The sequence below is a fragment of the Penaeus monodon genome, chromosome 34, assembly GCF_015228065.2.
Source record: "Penaeus monodon isolate SGIC_2016 chromosome 34, NSTDA_Pmon_1, whole genome shotgun sequence".
In the NCBI taxonomy this organism is placed as follows: domain Eukaryota; kingdom Metazoa; phylum Arthropoda; class Malacostraca; order Decapoda; family Penaeidae; genus Penaeus; species Penaeus monodon.
In genome coordinates this window covers 18,261,712-18,262,614 of record NC_051419.1, presented here as the reverse complement: position 1 = coordinate 18,262,614, position 903 = coordinate 18,261,712, and the positions used below count along the sequence as shown (strand labels likewise).

The 903-nt window shown below is 45.7% G+C and overlaps 1 protein-coding gene across 1 annotated transcript in view; it reads left to right on the top strand.

The window, feature by feature from the left end:
- The window catches only part of LOC119594624 (zinc metalloproteinase nas-4-like), a gene marked incomplete in the record, with an annotated part of 4,595 nt that overhangs the window by 2,269 nt on the left and 1,423 nt on the right, over nt 1-903 (top strand). The window contains 3 exon segments of the mRNA XM_037943676.1: nt 36-126; nt 276-393; nt 671-869. Coding sequence (XP_037799604.1) covers nt 36-126; nt 276-393; nt 671-869 — 408 coding nt within the window.

Genomic DNA, 903 nt, shown 5'->3' with positions numbered 1-903 from the left:
AGCGAATTTTTAACCCTCTGCCGCATTGTTCTCAGGGCGATTCCGACGGCCAACACAGCGCTATCAAAAATCCTCAAAAAATTTGGCCGAACTCCGTCATTCCCTATGTCATATCTGCTACATTTTGTAAGTCAAAACAGCGACCAATCATCAGGTCCTTGTCTATAGTATTTGGTTATAAGAGACGTACATTTCCATTAGCGTTATCACTAATGTCTGAATCAATTATGTAGAAAAGTCGAGCACATACTTAGAAAGCCCTGTGCCTTCCGCAGCGTCGCAGGAGCGAGCTGTGATCGCACGTGCCATGGCCGAGTACCACCAGAACACGTGCATTCGCTTCGTGCCAAGGTCCAGCCACGCTGATTACATTCATATTCTAAGAGGACAAGGGTAAGTCGATGTTGTCTTTGCTTTTCTTATGCAAAAATATAATATTTTATTTAATTATTCATGCGGCAATCTTCTTCCACATTCTTAATTCTCTATTATTCATTTCTATAAGTGGACCCGTTCTGCTTTACAATGCTTTACAAGATATTTTCTGAGATAAATTGCTTTTGTTCTCACAATCACCTTGTATAATCGACGTATAATTGACGTGTGCTTTGGTGGGTGCAGTAGATTAATGGTTTACATTCGTGTCCCCTTTGGCTCATTTGCTGAATAGGTGTTCCAGCGCCGTGGGTCGGTCGGGGGGCGCGCAAGTGGTGTCCCTCGGGTACGGCTGCGTCCAGATCGGAGTGGTGATTCACGAACTGATGCACGCCGCAGGGTTCTGGCACGAACAGTCGCGTCCAGACAGGGACAGTTTTGTGACTATCAACTGGTCAAATATTGTCCCACACCTGCAGTATAACTTCGAGAAGGTTGGTAAACGGGACCGGATCAAACGCGCGCGCG